This window comes from Rhyacophila brunnea, unplaced genomic scaffold (genome assembly GCF_057557595.1).
Source record: "Rhyacophila brunnea isolate RB1 unplaced genomic scaffold, BYU_Rbru_1.0 scaffold_6, whole genome shotgun sequence".
In the NCBI taxonomy this organism is placed as follows: Eukaryota; Metazoa; Arthropoda; class Insecta; order Trichoptera; family Rhyacophilidae; genus Rhyacophila; species Rhyacophila brunnea.
The window spans coordinates 20,681,783-20,703,683 of NW_028233276.1; the positions used below are offsets into that span (position 1 = coordinate 20,681,783).

The following is a 21,901-nucleotide window of genomic DNA, read 5'->3' on the forward strand; positions in this document are numbered from 1 at the left end:
AAATACGGTGAAATGTAACCGGCCTTAGCAGAAAACTGTTTAAGCTCAGTACCTACTCTTTCCCTGTTCAGAATAGTGACAGACAGGGAAAAGATTTCCAAAATGACGTCCTATAATATAACTAACCTCACATCTTTCCACTCCCCGGGTGACGGCTCTTTCAATTGAGCTATCGGCGCTTTGCTATAACTCGTGCAAATTAAATCTCATATGTGTCATCGAATGTTTACCAAAATTTCGCCAAAGTGAATCCACCAGCTTATTGAATAATAATCGGAATCTAACATTCGTAAATCTTGGACGTATTCTGTATTGAATAATAAAAAAAGACAAATTATTTTTGTTTAACTCGACAATGGTTATAAAAATATCTATTGACATTATCGTAAGATGGTTTTTTTCAAATCTTTACTAAGTCATCAATTAATATTAGGTATATTAGAAGACATATTACAGACTATAACTAATTCATTTAACATAATACAATTTTAAAACACTCCAGATACATTATTATGTAGAAAGATATGTTTGAAAAGAAAAAATACGTTGCCCAGTGGGACTCAAACCCTCATCCACTGCATTCACCCAAATGTGTTTTACCGCATTCTATCTAATAACGGCGTAATTAACTAGTAGTTTTTACATTTCTAATGCGCTTTAAAAATTTTGTTCATTTTGGGAGTCGGCTTTTGTATTTTCAAATCAATGTATCAATTAACTAACCTATCCTAACCGGTGTCAGGATCTCTCTAAATTTTAGTTATAACACACTTGCACTTGCTAATAATTGAATAAACTATTTAATACAAAATAGTTTTTTGATTCAATTAAAGGGTAGATGAAAATTATTAGATACCCATTTCAACTAGTATAATCAAATTGTACGTATACCTACCTAATTCATTACTCGTATATTATTACTACCTGTTGGTTTTTAAGATTTCTTAAATTATTGTCAATCAGCATAATAATATAATACTAATTATGATAAACCTAAATAGACTAGTACTACTATCAATAATATCTCATTAATTAATAATCCTAGACGAAATCTCACGATGCATGTTGCATCCATCTCGTATTGCACTAACAAAGCAAAAATGCAATCAATACTTGCACCCGTATGACCAGTCTTTTCAAATGAATTTTCCTGATGAGGTTTGTACGCAGAATCGAGATGAGGATGCTGCGCGCATGCGCTTTTCTCATGATGCCATCATTTTTCCGGTAAAAATACGGTGACAAGTGTCAAAACACGAGTTTTCACAGCATTATCTGATAATTTTCTGAATAAAGAATTACACAATATGACTGACGATTTCACAAGCAGCAGACAAGGTAGTATTGAAACGATTAGCACAATGATAATTAATTATCTACTGATAATAACGTAATCACAGATGTGAATATGTGTCTCTTTTGTTTTTTATACAATAACTTCTGTCACTTATCTCACCACTATATATACAAATATCTTTATAGATAAGTATTGTATATCAAAATCCGTTTAGTTATAATAATAATTAATGTGATGGACTAATTATTACCGCTAACTAGAATAATTTTAAATATATCTTCGGAGAGTCGGAGAGTACAGTGTTTTGAACCAGGTTCCATGAAATATGTAACATGCAAGTGAAATACGCTACGGGCTCTCAATACTGTCAGCTATACGCATGATGGAATGTAAGGAACCACGATTCTCAACAGAGAAAACACAAGAACGAAGAAGATTATGTTTATAACTGGTTCAGTTAAAAAAATCAATTTAAAAATTAAACAAATGAAATACATAGTATGTATGGCTTACTTTTTTCTGCTTACATTGCATATTATGTTTTCAGCTAAAGAAATCGATGCCTATTATAGATATTATTATAACACAATATAAATTAGGTAGGTATCACTGAACAATCATCATTTATTTTTGCAATACAAATCGATGTTGGATTAATAATTATTAATAGTAGGAAACATTGAAATATCAACTATAAACAATGTATTTCAAATCATTATTTTAAAAAATATGATGCATAGTGTAGTCCAATAATACATATTATATTATTTATGTGCGTGAAGCAATAAGCATTGAATAAAAATTGTCCATTTCCTTTCGTATTTCGCCGTGGATGGAAAACAAAAATGGAAGACAAACATGCAACAAGCAAGTGTGGACAGGTTTGGGTATTTTTTGTGTTTCATCAAAAGTAGCGAAGGGTGGTCTCGTAAAATATTGTTTTGATTAAACCACACAAATTTGTATAATGAGGACTGTCCATACTAAATTTAATTTGATAGCAATGCGGAGGTACGTTGAGTTTCACAACTTTTAAGCAAATGATCGTGCACGAACATTTGTAGTCGGACAAATGTTTACCTAGCGAGATTATTTGTATAATTTGTTCACGGTTATAATAATAATTATAATATAATACTAATAATATAACCATTCACAGTAAGTACCTGTTTAGGTACCGCTACCCATCCCTGTTTACGTACCGTAGGTATGAATATAATGTCTTACTTCCTGTATTTTTAGGTAGGTACCGTATATACCTATCTGAAATTTCTTATTGTTTTATACCAGGTTATGAAACCCTGGGCGATCCCAGTGAAGTGACTGAATCAGTGGACGAGTTGAAAGCCAGGCTAAGCTCCATGAAAAGGCTGATGGGAGAACGCCGGGCGGCTGGAGCCGACACTTCCGAACTCTTCAGGGGAAGACCGACGTCTCTGAGAGGAGCTGGTCTCATCAATGGAAACTTCCTTAGCTTCGTCTTCGGATCTGCATTATGTGTCATCGTCTGCGTGTCAGTTTACGCTTTTTACAATCTCTACCACGCTCTTTTGAAGAGATTTCCATCGAAACACACTGAGCTGTAATCTGTCGGTTATAATATATTTGATATTATTTCTTTGCATGTCAGATTGTCTGACGTGGGGTTTCAGAACGGTGCTTCATCTCCGATCGGAGGGTCATGAGGCACCACAGCGCTGTTCCTTTAGTAGGTATGTTTTGTGATGAGACTATGGAATCGAAGAAAAGTAATATTATATGTATAACAGATTAATGAAATGCAGGGCGCATTCAAGATTTTTTTTGTAGTTATATTTCGCTACGGTGCACAAGCAGCGCCGCAGGCTGACTAAAATTAATGTCATGATTCGTTGCCATGTCTTTTGGTCGAATTTAAATTAATGGCTCTAATAGTAGTTATACCTACATTTGCATTTGAACAGTTTCTTCGGTGCTACGATAATCTTCAGATATGTCGTATGTAGATAAGTTTTTTCAGAAAACGAATTAAGCACATATTTTACACCCGCAGTATCATATTATATTTCAGATTCAGAGCCAATTTGCTTTTTGACCCTACTCATAACAAAGAGGATGAAAAAATTAAAATTGCGTTTTCATAAATGTTACAATGGCTCTCAGGTAAAGGTATTATAATTTACTAATTGATACTATACATATATCACCTTTTATTATAGTGATTAAATAAACATTGACATACATGATTTTATTTCAAGATCATATTTTTCCTGGGAATATATTTTCTATTGTCTTTGTTTAAATAAACATCTGTGCAAGGAGCAAGAAACTTTGTACTATTATAGCCTTTCAATAAGGATTAACAGTTAAGTAGAAAAAAATCAATTAAATTAATAATATTGGACCTATCGCCCATAATCAAATCAAGTATTACCACAATGTGTGAACATTGCTTCGTTTAGGTATCTACCTACGTAGGGAATAAAATAACGTATTGTAAAAATGCATCATTTATTTTACTTTAGAGTATTTCAATAAAAACGTGACTTTAAAATCGTATCCGGAAAATTGTACGTAATAGTATGAGCTGTTGTACCGAAAATAAATGGCCGTATAGCGTTGAGATCGCGGTGTTCGTGGAGAATTTCACCGTGAAGTAAATTGTACGTATGTTTTATAAACAAAATATTTTGCATAAGTAATTAGTGATTTTACAACGTTTTTATTAGGTCGTATTCTTATTTGTCCGGTGGTTGTTTATCCAGTACAAATCTTGCAATCGATTTTTAACTAACTTCCCGACTAGCTAGACATTTGAAACTTTTAGAATATATCAGAACACGATGCCAATGCATTCTTTTAATATTTTTAGTCATCTTGAATTCATTTTCAGTTAATTCTGTTTTGTATGAAAAGTTATTTCGGAAGAAATCCGTAATTCAATCCACTATTATTGGTTGTTAGGGGTCTGGGGCCTAGCAACTAAATTATTAATATATACGTGCGTTGCTATGGAAATCAATATGAAATGTCAAAATGACATTTCAGTATTATTTCTATCAAGTACAAATTTTTTTGATCGTTTAAGCTAGTCAAGTCAAGTTTGTATGATTCAACAGAAATTTAAAAACGTTGTAAGTATATAAAAAGTTCTTTTTATCTTGTAATTATTTATAAATTATATGTAATGCATTTTAATACTTTTAACAGTCAAGTAGTGGGAAAATATTGTATTAAATTAAATAAAACAGAATAAATTAATCTAGTCTTCATTTCACACCATATAAAAACCAGGATCGGTATAGTTTAATTAGTGGTTATGCGTATTCTACGACAAATAATTTTAATCTGTTAATTTGATAGTATACAATAATAACGCCATTTTTATGCTATATGACCATCTGTTTCCTGTACAACATCTAAACGTGAACTCTATACATATTATAATTGATTTATTACCCTTTCATCCCATTTATAACAGCTAAAATAAAATGAACTCCCTGATCCTGGAGTGGCATTACAAAATTATATTTTTTAGATGGTGCAATTTTATTGGTGTTTGTTTTATTAGTGTTCTATAAAACATAACAATCGGAAATAATATGTAAGGTATGAAGTATAAACCATAGATCCTCCATATTATGATTGAACATGTTTATACCATAACTAAAAAAAACTGATTGAAGATTATTTATCAAACATTTTCAATAAATATCTTAGTGCTGTCTACGTATGAAGAGCAACATTATTATTTTATTTATCAATTAAGTTTTGAAAATGTAATTTAATTAAAATTTAGAAAGTATGTATGTACTTACATTAGAAAAATAAATTAAAAATCGGCTCATTTCAATATACCTAATATGAATGTTTCACTCCCAAAAGATACATATCCCAAATCCGAATAAATAAACACTTATGCTTTATGTTGTAATAATACTTATTTGCATTGGACAATAAAAGAAAAAAAGTGCTTCTAAAATAGTATTAATTTAGAATAATTTTATAATTTATATTATACATATTTTAAAGAAATTCATTAAATGTAAATAAAGGGTGAGAGTAACTTTCGTTTCAAATAATCAATACACATCTGAGAACATTAAATTATATTATATTTATATTTTTTTAGTTAACAAACAAGCTTCAGTTTAAAAAATATAATATAATATTACGTGCGTTTTTGACAATCCGATTTTTATTACATAGTACATCGCATTTTATTAATATTGTTATCATTTAAATGTCGTTTGGTACCTAAGTAAGTTCTTCCTCGAATTCACATAAATAAAAATGATTTCAAGTTATATTCATTTATAGTTATTAAAATAATCGATGTTTTCCAAATTAGTAAAAGAACTTTAAACATAATTTCCTTCATAAAAATATTCATAAAATGCGATCTAGTAATAAAAAACTGACCCGGAAGAAATGCACAATAAGTATAGCATAGTTTTTGTAGATTTTTTTAATTAAAAAAAAATATTTTTAATGTTTTTAGATAGGTATATACGTGTTGTATAATAGTTAAAAAGAAAAATATCAATAAAATGTATTACATTTTCTAATTCGATCTCAAAGGAATTACGATATTTTAGATTCTTATCGTAAAAACAATATTTTCAACATCAACTATAACTATAGCTATAAAATAAAAATATATTAATTTATTTAATAAACGCATGTATGTAACTATTATCATTTTTAAAAAGGTTTCTATCCGTAAATATTATTGTGATTTTTTTCAACATTAACCGGAGCGATACCTTCTTTTGGGTATTCCTAAATTAAAACTACATAATATTTTATATTAATTAAGTACCTATATCAATGTAAAGTAATAAATTGTAATAATTCAATTCAAAAAAAAATAAAGATTTCTAAAAAAATATTGGTAGGTACACTCTTTTTATAAAAAACCCTATCTGCATTTTGACAAATTGAATTAAGAATATGAACGAGTACATAAGGAATTTATTGTCAAAAACCAAACATTTACGTACATATTATATATTGTATTTACCTACTTAATTTCATACAATATACATAATAATTATAATATAATGATGATATGCTTTATATTCTATAGCTTCCGGGCCGGTCATAGCAAGTTGGTGTGATGCCCAATTGGAGCTAGTGCGCCAGGCCAGTAGGAATGGGGCATGAATATTATATTCCCCCCAAAAATGATTGACGAGGGGTGGGGCTTCTTTTTTTTTGTTAAAAAGTTGTTAAAAATCTACATAATTTTAAATTAAGTAGGTAGGTATGTACTAAACATTTTGAAAGTAGGTACAACAAAACCACATACGATATTAATTAAATTGCATATTACATTTTCACAATGAAACATTATTTTGATTAAAATAATTAAAACCAAACTTTCTCTTGAATTTCATCCTTTTTTATTGCGGCGTCTGAAGTGCGATCATCGCACTGCATTTGAATGCTCTGGAAACAAAAATGGCAATTAAAAAAAATAATAATATGAAAAAAAATATATAATTCTTTTAAATACTACAACAGGCTTAAAATCCCAATGACAGTACCTATTATAGTTTAACAGTAATTAGCAGTGTATTTAATAATATTATAAACACAGGCTTTGAGAAATAATATGTCTTCACCGGATCCAACCCGGAGCTCCCGGATAAAAGACCACCACAATAGCCGTTTGTTTACAGTGGCGCACCCAGGGGGTGGGCCAATGGGCCCTGGCACTCCCCAAACATGAAAATTATCAGAATGATTTTAAACATTGAAATTTAAAGCCAATAAACTATACCTTGGGGCCTAAAAACACGGCAAAAAATGATTTGTAATTCTCCAGCACCCCTTTAATTTCTAACACAACACTAATCTCAGGTTTTTTAAAAACCCAATCCTTAATGGAACTGTCAAAAAATTCTCGGTGTTTACCCGAATTCCGGAGTGGTGTAGGTCATGGCTGGGGAGGGCTGACAGGCCTCTAGCCTGGGGGCCGGGGCTGTGGGGGGCCCGGCGTGTCGGGTTGACCAGATAAGTGAGATAAACACACACCATAAATTAGCTTTAATAGTAAAAAAGTCGCTTGCGGCGCCATTATACTTCACGGTCATGAACATTTTCAATCACTTATATAATTGTGCAATATATTTTTTGACTATTATGTGTCGATACTCGACAGTTTCATTATTAACGTAGATGTATTAAAAATCGCCAATAATTCACTGTATAAGTACCCTTAATTTAAACTAAAACACAATTTGAAAAACGTTAATGTAGTGTTTCACATTGCCTTTAATCTTAGCGGTAGGTAGGGGGGCCGCCAATCCTAGTCTGAGGGCCCGTTTCAGGATGTGGGGACCATGGTGTAGGTAATAGACAAAAGACCGATAAACGAGAAGAAGAAAAAGAGCCTATGAGACTAATTTACATTCTCTTCCTTGCCCCCCCCCCAATATTAAATCCTGGGTGCGCCACTGCTTGTGTATGTAAACAATAACTAATATTTTAGAATATTCTTTTCTGCCGACGAATGTGATCATTGCAATCACTGCCATTTTAATGAACGCATTCAATTCGGACGATACAATCGGCGATAAGTAAAATCGCTACTTTATGCCAGCGCTCCATTGACGAGCCAAAAGTCCAAAGACAATAAATTATCGTCTGATTTGTCTATGCTTTGCTACTGATCAACGAACGAATAAAAAAGTCGAGCTGTCAAAAGTTATCGTAATATTACGTCTTCCGATAATCCTACAATTTTGTGTTATTTATATGTAGACTTGCATAAAATAATAGAGTTTTCTTTTATGAATTTCATAAATACAAATAAAAAATAATTAATAAATTTCTTATTTTCTAATGTGTAAATTAACAAACCAATCAATAAAAATATTTAAAACAAATAATCGAATGATTGCATACGTAAAAGTTATAGAAATTCTGAAAGCGCTATAATGAAAGGAGTTTTACCTACCATTAAAACTCTTATTATTCTTGTTGACTCTGTAGTCCCTTGAGATGTTAATCGTATTTTTTTCCTTGTGTTCTTCTGTGCTGGCCCCTTTTTACCCCCTTTTCTTCTCGATTATTTATCTCTCCGGTTGCTCATTTTGTTTAGCAGGCTGGCAGGACTGACGCTTCTATCGTAGCGTCCTTTGTCTTTGGTTATTCAATTTGTTATGTCTCAAAGAAACCAGGTAGGTGTTCTCTGGACTTCAGAGTCAACAAGAATAATAAGAGTTTTAATGGTAGGTAAAACTCCTTTCATTATTCGCTATTGACTCTGAAGTCCCTTGAGATATCTGTTTGTTATCACCTGGTAAAGCAAGATAGATCCTGCAAGATAGGGTGGATGAACCTAACATGAGAATTAGGTATAACATCATCTTGCTTTTAGGCTCAGTGCACCGGGCTGAACAGAGAGGTCAACATATTTTGTTCCCCCCATAGACTATAGACTATAGACCCCGCTGTAGAAGTCTGTGTGTCTATCGATATCTGGTAAAATATTTTAAAAGTAGCTTCTTGGCGCCAATTACCTCTCTGCAGGATGTTATCTATGGGGTAATTCTCTAACCAATTTAGAGAGGCGACTGCTGATCGAGTACTGCCTGGTAATTCCTGTACCCCTGCATCAGCGAGTACTGACTTCACCCAATTTCCGATGACTGCTCGAGTCGCAGGTTTTGGGGGGCCTCTTGACGAGATAAATAATGCCGGAATATTACCACCCTCTTCTCTTCTCTCATTGGAAACGCAGATAAGTTTTCGTAGCCAAAATACTGGATCGATGTTTTGACAACTGGAAGCGCTTAATTTTCATCCAGATTGGCGGTGCCTTGATGTGTCTGTCTTGGCATCAAACACTGGCCATAGAATTATATGGTCGCCATTATCGACTAGGCCATTATCCGCTACACTGAGTAGGGTAAAGTCATGAACCCGTCGTCCCGATGCGAGTAATAATAATATAACTGTTCTGCGTGAAACTTCATATAGGTTTTATACTGGTGGTGTTGTTTTCTTGAGGTAGTCCACGATTATTCTTGAATCCCAAATCGGTGGTTTTGTAGGTCTAGTCTTGCGGGTGGATATGGCTTTTAACATATGACGCACTACTATGTTACTGCTGATGTCTTTACTGATCATAGGTTTGCAAAAGGTAGCTATGGCTGACTTATGTACAAGAATAGTGTTATATGAAAGACCTTCCTTATTGTATAAGTGACCCAGGTATCTAGCCACTTCAATTGGCTCGGGGGTATTATAGTTTATCGTGTTGGCCATGCACCATGTCTTCCATTTGTCCCATGCAGGTCTATAAGTCTTCAAAGTGGATGGTCGCCAGCCGAAAGTGAGAAGTGATCTGTCCTCTACCGACCAGCTAGAAACTAACTCTGCCCACCCACAATTATCCATAACTGGAGTGATAGGTCCCGGACTTGTGGAGGTGGATGGTTTGTCACCGTATCCACTAGAAATGACTCCAAGTGCGGGATCGGGTAGGGGGGTTCCAGTGATCTCTGCTGTAGGTCTGCGCTCTAAAAGCACTTCTTCCACCATGGGGCCACTAGTAAATATTTTCCCCTTGCCATGTTCAGGTGTGCCAATACTTGTGGAATTAGATTCGGTGGCGGGGATATCCAGGCTAGTTTGAAGTCCCACTGTCGACTGAAGGCATCGTGGAACAGTGCAAGGGCATCGTTAGGATTTCGTGAGACATACGTTGCGACAACATGGGCTGTGTTGGACGCGAACAGGTCTACGTCAGGGAGTCCCCATCTTTGAAATAGGGGGCTGTAGCCGCCACTACTAGGTGCCATTCTGGGATAATTTTGCTGCCATATGCTGCCGTATGGCTGAGAGAACTGCATACAGCTCTTTTAGGTTGGAGTGCCACGTGGATTCGCGTTTTGTCCATGTACCTGATAGGTGGTAAGTACTCGTCTAACTGCGCTCCCCAGCCTGAATCGGCTGAGTCTGTGGTGAGGAAGTGATTGTAGGTTGCTCTGTGAATCTTTCCTGAGGAGCCCACCGCTCGAATCCACCACATGATGTCCTCTCGAGCTTGTGGTGGAATCGATGTTGTTTGGGGGGTTTGGGTGGCTCCTTGATAATTGAGCGCTCGTACGTTGTAGACGTCGGCAATGCAACCTCCCCTGTGGAGTGACGAAGGTTGCAAAGTTGAGTCGCCCGAGGAGGCGTTGGGCCTGCCTGAGCGACCAACTGCCTTTTTGGATCTACAATTGCAGGTGGTGACGAAGTGATGTGCACTTCTCTGTTGATAGATATTTCCGATTGTTGTGAGTATCCCACGTGATACCCAAGAACTCTCCCGCTGTCGGCTTGGAATCAGACAAGATATTTTCTTGTTGATTATCCAGCCTAGTGCCTGCATGAAATCTATCATATAAGTCAGTTGCGACAGAAGAATCTCTCTGGACTAATTTGCCATCAGAAAGTCGTCCAAGTAAGTGACGATTCTCATACCTTTCCCCCGGAGGTGTTCGGCCACCCAGTTTGTTAACGAGGCAAACAGTCTTGGTGTTGCTGACAGTCCGAACGGAAGGCACGTGAATTGAAGGAGTTCTCCTTGGTAAACTACCCGAAGAAATCGGCGATGTTGTATAGCTTTAGGTACATGTAGGTACGCTTGGTTTAGGTCTATTTTTATTAACCAGTCTTCCCTTTGCAGGAATTTTGGGACCTTGAAATGGTGGAACAGTTTGAACGGCCTTGGTTGTAGGAAACCGTTTAGGCGTTTTAGGTTGAAGACGGGTCGTTGACTGCCGTCTTGCTTCCTTTCTAGGAACAGGGTTGAGAGGAAGCTCGGAGATGGTTCTGCCGATTCCAATACTCCCGATTTCTTCAGTTCCGCGATTTGTGAACTGATCTCCGGCGATTGTCGCGTTTGGAAATCCTTCTGGAATTGTACGAAAGGCATTATTAGAGGGGGTTTATTTATAAACGGAATACGGGTTCCCGTTATAATTTTTAATAATGGTGGTGGTGCACCCTTGGCCTGTCAGATTTCCTGGAAATGCTGGAGGCGTCTCCCTTTGAACGTGGTGAGGGAGACCGAGTCACCTGCGTCTAGGGTAAGTGCCCCTCGCACCACCTCGGTTATCTCTGGGAAAACCTTGGTTGGATGGGCGTGGGCCTCTCGGCAAGCCACCCCTAACCTAGTCTGGTATCCTCCTCGTGTATCCCTGCCTCCGAAAGGTGTCCTTGTGTCCACATGACAAGTGCTAGGTTGACTCTCCCTGCCCTGGTCAACCACTTTGGTGGTCTGATCGAAGACCTTCTCACGACCCCCACCTCTTTCTAGGAACACCGCCAGTTTATCTTTATTGAAGATATGTTCGGCGCTAGGTGGGATCTTGTTAAGAGCCTCTTGCGTGAAGGTTTTATAACGGAGAGGATTTTCTTCCAACTTTCTTCTTGAACCAACTCTGCCCGTTTTCCACAAAGGATTCGGGTGACGTCCTCAGATACTTTGTTGAGTGCTGAAGAGGTCCCGAACTCCTTTACAACCGTCTCAAAAAAAGCCGTACCGATGGTGTGGTCGCTGACAGAGTCGACCACTCGCTGTAACGCGTCCCGAATACACTCCTTTTGAGCGAGCATCGCATTTTGGAGGCCGGCGATCGTTCGCTCCATTGGATGTATCGTTTGCGATAAATGATCGTAGGGGCGTAACTCATCGTTGAGTCCCAACTCAACAAAAGACGGGCCCGCCAAATATTGTTTTTGGGTTTCAGCGTAGCGAACCCCCGCTCAATTGTCTGTGTCGAAAAGTTGGAGTCTGGTAAGTTCCGTTACCCGAGCTTTGTCTGGCGTCGGAAAAGCAGGCTACTGTACCACGACACTAAATACAGGCAACGGAATCCTGTTGGGTTTTTTCGCTGTTTCAGGCCTTGCAGGCGGCCGTAAAAAACTTACCGGAGAGTCGATGTTTATCGTCGACCTCTGCGGAGTAGGCACCACTGCAGGCAGACCCTATTGGGTCAAGATTGAAAAAATCTGAGATACCTTGTTATCCAGTGACATTACTGATGCCCTCAGTTCACCTACTGGATCGTCCAACAGTAATTCCGACTCATTCGAGCCGGTCTCCATCACTAGTCCCTCCGCGACGTTGCTGGCTTCATTACGCTCCATGTTAATGTTAATGTAACTGAACTTTAATTTGACAAAAATTTTTCGATTCTGACAAAGGAAAAAAACAATCAACTATCGAATAACCAAAGACAAAGGACGCTACGATAGAAGCGTCAGTCCTGCCAGCCTGCTAAACAAGATGAGCAACCAGAGAGATAAATAATCGAGAATAAAAGGGGTAAAAAGAGGCCAGCACAGAAGAACACAAGGCAAAAAATACGATCAACATCTCAAGGGACTTCAGAATCAATAGCGAATAATGTCCGTTATATTTTTCATATTTAATTTAAAAAAAAGTTTCACAAGAAAATATTCGAATAGGGATAATAAATTTACTCTCATGGTAATATTAGTATATTATCTATGAATGACAGTATATTAGTCTATGGTAACATTCGTTGAATTGTAAAAGCTGTCAAAGTGACGTTCAAAAGACGCTGCAAAATAACCTCGAAATACTTTACAAAAATCTCAAAACAAATAAATTGAGAATAATAATCAACAATGATGGAGAATAATCTTGAAGATACGAATTTGTATGAATTACTTGGAGTCGAGTTAACTGCAGACCTTATTGAAGTAAGTCTAATATTATATTGTATTTCCGTAAAACTCTTTCGTCGGTCCTCTCTTGGTATGGAGTTTCATAATCATATTATTGACTACATGTTTACGTGCAGTTAGTTTGAATCACTGTAGCCACGTGTTGGTGTGTTTTAATAAACATTGGTTTGTAAATAACCTAATATTCATCATGATAGTATTGTCTAAAAAAACAGGCTCTCACACAGAAACAATGGTTTAGGGGGGGGGGGGTCTATTTTAAATTTAAATATTCTTATTTTTCCAATTTAAAAAAAGTGGGGAAATTATATTTTTAAGGTGCCACTGAGTTCGATAAACACAAGACCTGCAGATATACCTAAGAGTTATTTCGAGTTATCACGTACACAAGTGGTTATCGATTGCGCATGGCCTAATGTTCATAATTATTGGGATCGTTAGTGTTGTCCGCGCTGTTTTGTCTTTTAGAAATGCTGTATCAAAGTATTAGAGCTGACAATGCCCCAGATGATTGCACTAATTATTCATGTGCCACGGTTCTTCCAGTGGCCATAGGCCTTGCGTGAGTGAGGCCAATCCGTTGACAAGGCTATGCGACAGCTAAATCATCTGGTCTTGACGAAGAAGGAATATTCCAATCATCTATACAATTTTTATTTTTTCCTTTCCTGGGTGGGTCCTGACCCGAAACCCCCCTTTTTGGTGCGCGTCTGTCTAAAAAGTATGAAAGCAGTCATCTTTACAACCAGGGATGGCTCTTGTATAGGAGCAAATGGTGACCTGATCTCCCAAATTATTATATGTAATAATATGTACGTGTTCAAATACCTACATATTGTATTAATTAATTATTGTAAAATATTTTTAATTTGTCGCCCGTCCTATACGCGCATGCACAGAGACTTTCTGGCGTATTTTTGCCGGCCGCTAAGCCTGTGTACGTATCCTACGACCAACACTATACATGTACGTCTTTCATAGTATTAGTAGAAGGTGCAGAATTTGAACTGTCTCCATCTGCCCGTAGACATTTTTTTGCATTCGACCGATCTGAGCTCAGTAAACGTATACTAATATTACATCGATTGGTACAGTGTTTCCTGAAAGTTGCCAATTTTAACCGAGAGATGGCGCATATTATAATAATAAGTTCACGAGCTTATGCAGTAAGTAAAAGTTTCCCGCGCATTATTTCAAAATACTATTATATTATTCATACCTTATATGAGGTAAATGCTCCGTTGTATGATTCCATATAAGATTAAATCGATCAAAATATCGATTAGAGTAATATTGTGACCATTAAGTTAAATATAGCAATCTCAACATACAAATACCAATTTTATAATTATTTTACATTTCAAAATTGAAGACTAAATAATTTTAATATACCTACAGCAAAGTAAACGTTTGAATTTAAGTAACATAATATCTGTACCTCAGAGGCAGACGGATGCAAATCCAAATACCCAATTGTTCAGGAGAGCCAAAAAACAATTTTTATTTTAAACGAATACTCATAACTTCTAAGAAAATATACATAGAATGATCATTATTTTTTTTATTGTAATTCAATTAAAGTACTTCTGGAATATGTAAGAAAGGAATAAATATTGTATCATATTTACCTAGCCAAAATAAAACAATTTATAAGTTAAAAAAATTTATAGGTATAAATATAACAAAGCAAAATCATATTTTTTTAAAATTTGTAATATGTCATCATCATCATCACCAGCCTGAATCTATTCACTGCTGGATGAAGGCCTCGCTAATCTCCAAGCTGATTCCACTTCTCTCGTTCCTGTGCGTTGCGTTGCCAAGTTTTTCCGCAGAACTTTATCATTTCATCGATCCAGCGGCCTCTAGGTCTACCTTGCGGATGTTTTTTACCTCTTGGATACCACTGGATGACAAAATTTGTCCAACGATTGTCCTTTCTTCGAGCCATGTTCCAGCCCATTTCCATTAGAGGTTTTTAGCAAACTTTATCACATCATTAATCCTTGTCTGTTCCCTTATCCACTCATTCCTTTTTTTGTCCTTTTGCGTTATGCCCAGCAGGCATCTTTCCATACCACGTTGTGCTACTCTAAGTTTCTCGATCTCTCTTTTACTTAGGCTCAATGTTTCACACGCATGTGGTTACGGGAAGTACACACTGGTTGAACACTTTGCACTTCAGGCATTTTCGAAAAAAATATTCAGGCGGCCAAAAGCACTCCAGCCTAGCTTTACTCTGCGAACAATTTCATTAAATATACATCCATCTATAGACACTTATTGTGCCAGATAGATGTAGTTTTTCACCTGTTCGAGCTGAATGCCATTGATGAGGATCTCTTTTTGGCCCGCAAAGCAGTTGAACATGACTTTATTCTTTGATACATTTATTTTCAAGCCTACTTTGTTGCTTACTTCAGCGAGTTATTGCATTCTGCTTTGGAGGCCTTCTGAGTCTTGCAAACTACTATTTATTGTTATCGGCAAAGCGTAGATGACTCACGTATTCTCCATTTACGGGGACCCGTGTCATTCCAGTCAAGTTGTCTAAATAAGTCTTCAAATGTAGCTGTAAATAGTATAGGTGAGATTGTATCACCTTGTCGGACTCCTTTGCTGATAGGAAATGCGCGATGGTTTATAGAGATGTTGTTGTGCGACTGTATATATTATTGAAAATATTTATATAGCGCCTGGGGATTCCTTGATTTCTGAGTGCATCGAGTATTGAAAATTTCTTTATGGAATCGAACGCTTTCTCATAGTCTATAAAACCCATGGATAGCGGCAGCTTGTATTCCTGTTCCCGCTCTGATTTCTCTGATGACTTGGATAATATGGTCCATAGTGTTGTATCCTACTCTAAAGCTCGTTCTCCTGGCTGGTTCTCGTCTAGTACATATTGCAGACGGTTTAAGAGAATTTTATCTTAGTGGATTATTGGATTTGCATCCTTCTGCTTCTAAGGTAGGTATGGCATTTGCATATTTATGCTATGCATATCTTGGACTAGGACTTTCATCTCTCTGCCACTAATAGATAAAGCCTTTAGCATGACGATTCTTAAAAAAACTCATTTTCCCCAAAAACAGAGTTGCATCCGTCTGCCTCTGAGGTACAGATATATACTGTTAACCTTTCAAAATAATATGTAGGTAGTTACTACAAGTTTTTAAAATAATATTGAATTAAATATTGTTTCAGATTAAAAAAGCATACCGCAAAAAAGCACTCCAATGTCATCCCGATAAAAACCCTGACAATCCAAAAGCAGCACAACTCTTCCATGAACTGTCGAAAGCACTCGAAATCCTATTAGATACATCGGCCAGATCAGCTTATGACAAAGTATTAAAAGCCAAACAAGCTGCCAAGCTCCGGCACAAAGAACTTGATAGTAAACGGCAGAAATTAATAGATGACCTTGAACGTAGGGAGCGTGAAGCAGAAAGTAAATCATTTGACACACGGACAGATGAAGAAAAACTACAAGCAGAAATATTAAGATTACAAAGAGAAGGCTCGCGATTATTGCTCGAAGAACAGCACCGGATGAGACAACAAATTATATCAGAATCTGAAAGATTATCAATGACACCATCTTGGGATCCCAGTTTGAATAGAATCAAAATTAAATGGACAGCTGCTAAGGGTGATCCAGAGAATGGTGGTTACAGCGAAAAGCTTCTAAGACAATTTCTGAAGAAGTACGGTGATATTGCCGATTTAGTTATCTTGGGAAATAAAAATGGAAGCGCCCTTGTTGAGTATAGTACAAAAGAAGCATCCGAAATGGCTATAGAATTTGAAAGAGGTGATTAAACTATTTATGTAATTTAATTTCATTATAAAAAAAATACTCTTAACCTTTTCTCTGTATACTTTTGAATCGGTATCTAACTGTCTTCATAATACAGTGGTGAAGGGTGGATATAGACTGGAGATCCGACAAAAAAAATATTCTCAGTCATTATTTGTTTTCATTGAACTAAAACACCCACAGTGGCCGCGCGGCTTAAGCGTTGGACTATCACGCCGTGGGTCTCAGGTTTGAATCCTGGACTGGCAAGTACACATATTGTTTTTCGATTTGTGTGTGAGTCAGGCATTGATATACTACTGGATGAATCATATGCTTCTTAAAATGACGCCCGATTTTCAGCGACTCGGCCTTTGTTAAAACTTACTGAGTAAGCCCGATCTAGCTGGCATCTTACTCTAACTAATAGTCAGCGCATGACGACTTGCTCTGTCTGTTTTGCGTTGCAGCACCCTTAGGTTCACTATTCCAAGAACGCAAATTTAGTTTTACAGCCAGGGCAATACGGGTGAAATTCGGGAATCCATGTTAACGGTCTTAACGCATTATACCTACAAGGAAATATTATAAGACGATATTCTTAATATGTTTTGTGGTACATTTTTAAAATGACACTTGTATGGGAACTGCTCATCTAGTAGTATATCAATGGAGTCAGGGTATGGACCTAATAGGTTGAGCAAGTTGCTGACATCCATTTCTCGTAAAAAACAAAATCTGTTAATACAAACATCTATTCTGTGGAGGCCCATATGATCCTATTAGGATCGGAAATGGTCGAAAAAAAAAAAGGATAGAAATTGCAGTGTTAGTTAGTTTTTAAAATTACAGTAAACCATCCCTAACCAAATCATAAGAGATATTTTTTATCTTCTATGGTTTGGTTTAGGTAGTGTTTAATTCATAATAATATGATTTCATTGAGATTTAAGAGGAAGCATTAACCATTCTTATATTTATTTTCCTAACCAGCTAACGGGAAAATTGTTTTCAAATTAACCACGAGGAAGCTCCTGAGATATTACTTGATTCGTGTTCATGCACTTACAGCCTACTACAGGAATCAGAGAAACAGAAGATGTGAATCCCAGCTCTTTAAAACGATGCGTAGTTTCCTTTTACCATCACGCAGTAGGCTCTTTCTTTGCACAGTAGGAGAATAGTTTGACGATGACTGTCCAGAAGATCAAACTCATCATTTTCACGACAAATGGGAAATTGAGTATTTCGTTGTGATGGTGGAAGACAAGCATTCCTTAATTTGTAACGCATAATTATTGTCCAGAGCCAATTACAATATGGTTGTTCAAGTTGAAGAGTGACATTGCGAGAGTGTGGTAGATCACTGCATGTTTTGAGATTGGATAGTAGATCACAGCCTGCTTGCGGAACTAAAAATTCCACAACAGTGATGCACCTCCGATTCAGCGCCATCTTGAGATATACGATAATTTCAATAGTTGCAGTTTATCTCTTTTTTATGAATCCTTGTGACATTTTAATATTTCTACTTATCAGAATGCGTAACTGTTGATCGCAGTGGCAAGAGGCTGGAGGTAGGCTCTGTTAAGATTCTACATAAAAAATGCTCACTAAACTTTGTCAGTCATACTTATTTGTTTTCATTAAGGGGGATGCTTATACTATCAGAGGCGAAAAGAGGCACCTAACGGAAAAATACGAAGCTTGCAATTTGAGATTTTTTTTGATAATTTACAATTTCAACTGTAGTAATTAATAAATATGTATCTGAAAACACTAAAAAGATTTTTTATTTTTTTTTAAATTTAAAGATAAACTGGCAATTGTAAAAAAGTGTGAATTCGTTGCAGGGTCAAATCTTATTATTACATTATATTTTATGGCCATATTTATTATTATAATTTAGTTTATTAAGTTTTAGATTTTATGTGGTGTAGATTTTTGACTAATTCATCGTTTTAATATTTTTTATATATATTTTAAAAAACATCTATTTAAAAAAAAATATAAATGTGTATAACTTGAAATCATTTTTATTTATATCAAATTTTATTTTAAGCATGGTCACAATATTGAAGTTCGAGTTGATATAAATAAAAAGGATTTCAAGTTATACACATTTATATTTTTCTAAAAATCGATGTTTTTTAAAATATATATAAAAAATATTAAAACGATGAATTAGTCAAAAATCTAAACCACATAAAATCTAAAACTTAATAAACTAAATTTTAATGATAATTATGACCATAAAATATATTGCAATAATAAGATTTGACCCTGCAACGAATTCACATTTTATTCATTTTTTTTACAATTGTAAGTTTATCTTTAAGTTTAAAAAAAAATAAAAAATCTTTTTAATGTTTTCGGATACATATTTATTTAATAATACAGTTGAAATTGTAAATTATCAAAAAAAATCTCAAATTGCAAGCTTCGTATATTTCCGCTAGGTTATTTGCTGGCATGCGTCTCCCCCTTAAACTAAAAATACAATTTGCAGATCGTGCGGGTTAGTTTTTTCAAATTCAATTAAACCCTGCCTAAACCAAACCATAATTAGTTTAGGTATTCTACGGGCGACTTTACCCAGTCATTCTTTCTTTTGACCATGTCCGATCCTAAAGGATCATAATATGGGCCTCCCTCCACAAAGTAGAGTTACCAATTAACAGATTTTTGTTTTTACGAGAAATGAATGCTAACCACTTGCTCAACATTAGGTCCAGACTCCAGACAAATTGAAAAACAATATGTGTATTTGTTAGATTCAGGATTCGAACCTGGGACCTATGACATTATAAGCCGACGCGTAAGCCATAGTGGGCGTGGGCGTTTCAGTCATACTTATTTGTTTTCATTTAATTAAAAATACATATTACAGATGGTTTTGGTTAATTTTTTTAAATTCTTTATAAATTAAAGTTTAAACCATTATCAATAAAAAATATTCTTCTATCTATAAAATATGTTTGGTTTAATGGCATAACTTTAGATATTTTATATACTATTATGAGCAAATATTTTTTGACTATTATCTACTATGGCTTAGATTAGGCAGGGTTTGATTGAATTTTAAAAACTAACAAACACTATGTACACATTGTAGTCTTAGTTCCATGAAGACAAATACATTTGATTGACAATATTTAGTATGCACTATTTATGTCGGATCTCAACAGCCTACCTCCACCATTTGCCACTGGTTGATTGTGATATGTTCCACATTACATTTTAAATACTGAATTGATTATTTTTATTCACAGGTCTTCCAGAAAATCCCCTCAAATTGAAATGGTTGAACAAGACAGCAAAATTATCAAACAATTTAGCATCCGCTACTAGTGAAAGTTCATTGACAACTGAAAAGGATTATGAAAGTCTTGTGCTGAGAAAAATGAGACAAGCGGCTGAGAGACAGAAACTAATCGACGAATTATTGAAAGAGGAACAGCAAACATAAAAGACCAATTTAGGCATCAAAAACCACTTTAAGGCAATATTGTAGTTGTATTTATTTAAAAACAAACTTGTATTAATTAATTGTATTACATACTATATTCCAATTTTTATTATAAAAAAATATTTAAGCACTTGATGCACATGTTTTTGGATAGTTAACTCTGATAAACCAAATGAATTTGTCAAATACAAAATAAACAATGCATAGGTTATTTATTACCTATATATAATTAATTGATTGCCTTTTATTATTGCCCAGAGAAATTCTATATTTAACGCTGTTGTAAGGTAACGTGACTATTTGTTAACCTTTTCTATGGCTCACGATATTACTATGGCAGTATCTGACAGACCGCAGATTTTTAACAACATACGTTGAATGTAGAGCGAAGCGCTTACTAAAATCGCTGTAATACTGATAATTTGTGGCTTAGTATTTCATAATTATTCACACATATTATGTCACTGTGTTTAATTTTTTAGATTATGTACCTAAATCAATTGACAGTGACTAGTAATTTGAGTTTAAAATTAGACGAGATAACTCGCGAAATTTGTATGTGCGTCCTGTCGATCATGGCCTCATAGAGTGAGAAAACTCGCTGAGGACATACAACCGGTTAAGGGGTGGGACTTGGATTTTTTAAGTGTGTTTGAATCCAGTTAATGGACTAGATTGACCAAACTCATAAAAAAAACAATTGAGAAAAATTATTTATGAGTCATCCGGATTCGTAGATCCAATGAAAAACAAAGGAAGTTCATGGATGCAGTCATTGCGACCTAAAATGAACTAGAGAGAAATTAATCACATGCATAGTTTTCACAAATATAAATTTATTTCGTGATTATACAAAATATTTTCATTTTTAAAAATTCATATTATTTATTTAACTATCATAATTATATACAACAGTTTAGTGAACAACAGTTTATTATCATTTTAAATGAACATTATTTTGTTTTATTTCACAGTGCTCGTTTTTATATCTAGAAGATAAATTTGATAGAAATATTTGCATCTAATAATTGCTGTAATAATCCAGATTTCATACTTGAACTGGGTACATATAAATAAATTGTTGATAAAGATAAAACTCATGCTTTATTTAAATAATTATAGTGATGTGTAATTAAATTGGTAGTACTTATAACAAGCACCAGATGATGTCGAGAGTGAAAACAAACATGTCAATAAATTAACAACATATTTATAATTATTAGTAAGTATTACGTCATATTACTGTAGCATATTATTGTAATGGCAATAACTCAAAGTTCTGATAACATGTGATCATGAAAGAAAATTAAACTGTGTTACACATAATATCATTTCTATTCAGACAAAAGAATCTATCATAAGATAATTTTCTTTGAAAGTTTAAAGGTGTATGAAAATTCAAGTTTTTAACATTTCTACAGCCCAGCGTTTTTCAAATAGGTATACGAGGTAAAATTAACGGTTCCTGGGTGTTGCTGGAATTTGTAAAATATGATTTGACAAAGGGATTAAAGAAGTCTTGATAAAAATATTACAATCACTCTTAAAACTGTGCTAGACGAAGTGGCCCAAATTATTTAATATTTTAATATACGTCCATCACAGTCGTGACAGTTAAAAGATATACGTGAAGACCGCT

General features: G+C 35.1%; 2 protein-coding genes across 2 annotated transcripts; both read left to right on the forward strand.

Moving 5' to 3' along the window:
- The first annotated feature begins 1,230 nt into the window (after positions 1-1,230).
- On the forward strand, positions 1,231-5,124 carry LOC147065378 (uncharacterized). The gene is made up of 2 exons (XM_085956795.1): positions 1,231-1,338; positions 2,588-5,124. The coding sequence occupies exons 1-2, from the start codon at positions 1,308-1,310 to the stop codon at positions 2,881-2,883; spliced, it is 327 nt and encodes a 108-aa protein (XP_085812921.1). The 5' UTR covers positions 1,231-1,307; the 3' UTR covers positions 2,884-5,124.
- Positions 5,125-12,807: 7,683 nt separating this feature from the next.
- Positions 12,808-20,493, forward strand: LOC147065379 (dnaJ homolog subfamily C member 17). The gene is made up of 3 exons (XM_085956709.1): positions 12,808-13,006; positions 16,199-16,808; positions 20,066-20,493. The coding sequence occupies exons 1-3, from the start codon at positions 12,932-12,934 to the stop codon at positions 20,260-20,262; spliced, it is 882 nt and encodes a 293-aa protein (XP_085812835.1). The 5' UTR covers positions 12,808-12,931; the 3' UTR covers positions 20,263-20,493.
- The last annotated feature ends 1,408 nt before the right edge of the window (positions 20,494-21,901 follow it).